General features: G+C 52.0%; 1 protein-coding gene across 1 annotated transcript; it reads left to right on the forward strand.

Moving 5' to 3' along the window:
* Nucleotides 1-492: 492 nt before the first annotated feature.
* Nucleotides 493-1,592, forward strand: N7539_006494 (uncharacterized protein; the record flags this gene model as incomplete). Its single annotated transcript, XM_056936096.1, has 2 exons — nucleotides 493-633; nucleotides 741-1,592. 2 exons carry the CDS (start codon nucleotides 493-495, stop codon nucleotides 1,590-1,592), a joined length of 993 nt encoding a protein of 330 aa, XP_056789020.1.
* Nucleotides 1,593-4,056: the final 2,464 nt, after the last annotated feature.

The raw sequence follows: 4,056 nt of genomic DNA on the forward strand, positions 1-4,056 counted from the left end.
CCATTCGTCCCATCGGATTCCCTGTGCAAGCCTGGGGATCGTCTCCATCGTTGACTTCGGTGCCCTCTATTCGACTTGGCTCTTGGGGGCGGTTGATCATCATTGACGCCTGTGTCTCGGCCTGCTCTTCAGCTCCGCCCACTCGACGACCCCATCTCGGTCGACCTTTTTATATCTACTCGCGACTCCTCCTTCGTCTGACGTGATATCCCTCCCCCTCTCCCGTGAACCTCCTCATAGCTTCTTCTTCTCCTTTTTTTCTTCTTCTTCTCCTTCTTCTTCTTCTTTCTACCCTCTCACCCACTCTCCTTCTTTGTCTCTCCCTTGGAGGTGTATCTTGATCGTCGCTGCACCTCCACATCCACCTGTGGCTCGCCGTTGTTCAATCGCCTCCCGCTCCACCGGGAGTCATTGCAACAACCGGCACTAGCCTGGAAAATACCGACCCTATCCATCCACTTGCCTCTCCATCCAGGTCGAAATCAGATCATCATGCGGCTGCTTTCATTGTCGTGGTCGGCTTGTGCCGTGGTCGGCGCGCTCACATCGTCGATTCCCCTCTCTGTCTCACATGAACTCCACCTGCCATACTATCCTGCCATTCATTCACCTCAACCGTCGGACACCTTTTTGGTAAGTCATATGGACTATCCCAGGTGGGGAGATTCCAGGCCCTGCAGGTCGCATGTTCAGCTTTCCGTTTTTTTCCAGCTCAAATATTCTGACATCTTTGGTGATAGTCCCTTCAATGGTCAGTGACAGATGGATGCCTGTATGCCAATCATGACCAAGTGTTTCCGCCCACCACCTCGATGCAAATCCGCGCCCCCGAAGTTCGGGGAGGGTCTCATGCACGACTCGCCCAGGCAGATCTACCACTCACCTATGCTCTGGACGCGCGACCTCTGTCGTCGGATGAGGTGGATGAGCATTCCAAGATCGTCCGGGTTCGAGTCAGATTACTCGACCTGCAAGGCCAACCGGTCACGCATGACGCGGTGGTCCTGGATCTGCTCGCCCACCCAGATGGCAGTCAGCGCATTACCCGCCTTCGCATCGAGCCTGGAGATATCCATCGCCCGGATCAGGACCGTCCCTGGCACATGAAGTTCTGGCAAGGCCAATCGTCTCGAATCCCCCAGCACGAGGGTGACCGACACCCATTGAAGGCTGCTTCGTCGTCGTCGTCTTTGCTCCATCTTCCGACCACCTCGGATCAGTCATCCCCAGCCACCATCGACGATCTCACGGAAGGGACCTCGGTGGGATTCATTTTCTCGCCCTACTGGTCACCCTCCGCCTATTCTCATCGGGGTCATGGACCCCACCGACCACATCGTCTACCCCATCCGTTCACGCATCTCGTCCGACCTGCGATTCTGCCTGCCGTCCTCGGGGTCACTGCCGGTCTGGTCGCCTGTCTCGTCGGCTTTGTCATTGGCCATCTGTTCATGTCACTGGCAACTCGTCTGGGGTTGCGCAGGAACCGATCAGAGGAGCCGCCCGCCGCCATCGACGTGGAACAGGGCTCTCGTGAGGAGAAACTCCCCATCATTGTGGAGGTCTGCGAATCTGAAGAGGAGGTGGAATGATCTCGGGGCTGACGGATGAGGAACATCATGTGTACTGATGAGCAACGGCATTTTCTTTTCCACGGCATTGCGATTTTGGCGTCTTTTGGGCTGGGATGATACCTGTATTGTACTGTTTATTTCATATCTTTTTTTTTATGGTGCTACCCCTATGCCCGGATCCAAGCGTCGGATCAGCTCCATCCGATCGCACATATTATCATGCATCTCGTCTGTATGGGTCTCCGCCCATCATTTCCTTTGCGTTTTCTTCCCGTGTCCGTATACTCCTGTATGCTCTCAGGGGCTTCGCGCTGCAGCACTGAATAAGTTATGTCACTAGAGAGGTATAAATATCCGGGCAATTTCTCGACCATCCTGGTTTTGAGAATCAATTGAACATGTCCATACCTACTACCGATAGGCGGGGGCGGGATTATATCCTTCGTACCATTTGCGTTGGCCTGAGCTGAAGCAGTCAGGTCGTGAGGTAAATACCCTAGATGGGAAGTACCTGTCGCTCGGATCGGGTCATCCCCAAATAAATAGAAACGCATCCGCGGGGCATCCCCAACATCCCCGCACAGTTGGAAATCCTACTTCGCCCCTCGCGTTGTTGGTGAATAGGTGGAAATCTGAAGTGAAGCTATCTGAGCCATGGCTCAGGCCAGAAGGTCAAACATGATAATATACCTATTGGTTTGTGACACCATCTGATCCGTAAGTTCCAGTTTGAGTCCGCTGAACTGACTGAAACTCCGGTAGATACGGCCCGACACGCACACGATAAGATTACGAGAGGGCGTCCAAAGATAGGTGCTGACCTACATAGATTGTTTTCGGTTCAATGTGAATTATATAATTAGATTCGGGCTCCCTCAACAGGTAAGGCCGGCTGGCCCAATGGCAAGGCGCTTGACTACGAATCAAGAGATTGCAGGTTCGACCCCTGCGTCGGTCAATTTTTTCTATTCTTTTTTTTGGGGTCTGAGTTGAGAATGAGATGTATAATCGCATAGAGTACCGCGAATCGGATCCCGCGTCAAATGTCCCAGGCTTTCGAATCCATCCAGTCCCATGGAGAGCTAGTATCTCAATGGCCGGCGAGACTCGCTCGGCGGTGGTTTGTCCTCTGGAATTGCACCACAATAACCATTCTACCCCGTGTCCATAGGAACCCGAAGAACACAGTCATCGAAATACCGAGAGGTCCGAGACCGACAGAGCTATGTGACATATATGCAATTGGAACTTGGCAGACTGTGTCAGGATCGCGCCGTTGGTCTCTTTCAAGTTTCAGCTCTCGTCCTCGTTGTGGGGGGGGGGGGGGGGATGAGAGAATGGATGATGAAATTAAGCCTGACGAAGGGATATGTTTGTCAATGTTGGGAGATTATCAGTTTGATTCATGTTCATTGAAGATGGAATCTCGTGATTAGGATTGTTTTGTAGCGGCTTGCTGGGCCAAGCCTGCATACTGTGCTAGAGTGTAGGGTGTAGGGTGTAGTGTGTATTGCTCGACGCGTAGGTCCAGTCATATTCCGACGGACAGGTACTCAGATCGAGATTGCGAGATCGTCCAAGGTCATGATCGTGCCGTGTTGATCCAGACCGTGCACGAGACACTAGGGTATTGTCGGATGGGAAAAAAAATCCAGTCTGATACTGGTGCCGAGGGTCCATTTGATTCATGATACCACCCTGCAACTCAGATGTAGCAGCATGTGTCTATCCCAGCTGGTGCTGGCGCCTGTACTGGCAAATTGGAAACGAAGTAGTCAGGGATCCGCGGGTTCCAGCTCGAGTGGTGATTGATATATCTGATCTAGTTTCTTTGCATGCTTGATTCTATTTTAAACGAGAGTGCGGCCGAGGGACACTGTTGATCAAGGGGAAATGTGCAAGGTAGGCAGCTTCAAAAGGGGAGACAAACCCTAATAGTGAGATTCTCGTGGATGGGCGAGGCCCGTTTGGAGTCAGACTGACCATAACTGGATCAAATCGCATAGCATGTGTCAAACGGACCCAAGAGCCCAGGGGAAAGCAAGGAGAACGGACTGCATACATTTTCTTCTCATTCAAGGACATAGGGATATCAATCTGGGACTCTGTGAGACGGTTTGGCGTATTACACGGAAGCCATTGAGTATCGCGACACTCTGCCATGGTATGTCGCTCGCTCCATCTCCCTTCCTCGAACAACGGAGACTACCCCGGTAGATATTCCACCGAGTGACCAGTGACCTGTTTGCTGAAATCGAGAAGAGTAATTTGCGTTCATTCAAAGCATACTGAAGGTCCTTCCTGCTCCGAATTGAGGATCAACGAGGATGGAGTAAATGCGTATTGAATCCACCGTGGACCAATGAGTCTTCTCTCGACTCTGCTTGTGGGTATCATAGTCCGTTGCACACCTCTTCCATGAGAATCACTCAAGAGTAGAGAGGGGACCAAGCTTGGTGTCAAAACTCACTAGCCAAAGCGA

The sequence above is a fragment of the Penicillium diatomitis genome, assembly GCF_028827545.1.
Source record: "Penicillium diatomitis strain IBT 30728 chromosome Unknown utg000008l_segment0_segment0, whole genome shotgun sequence".
NCBI classification, from domain to species: Eukaryota; Fungi; Ascomycota; class Eurotiomycetes; order Eurotiales; family Aspergillaceae; genus Penicillium; species Penicillium diatomitis.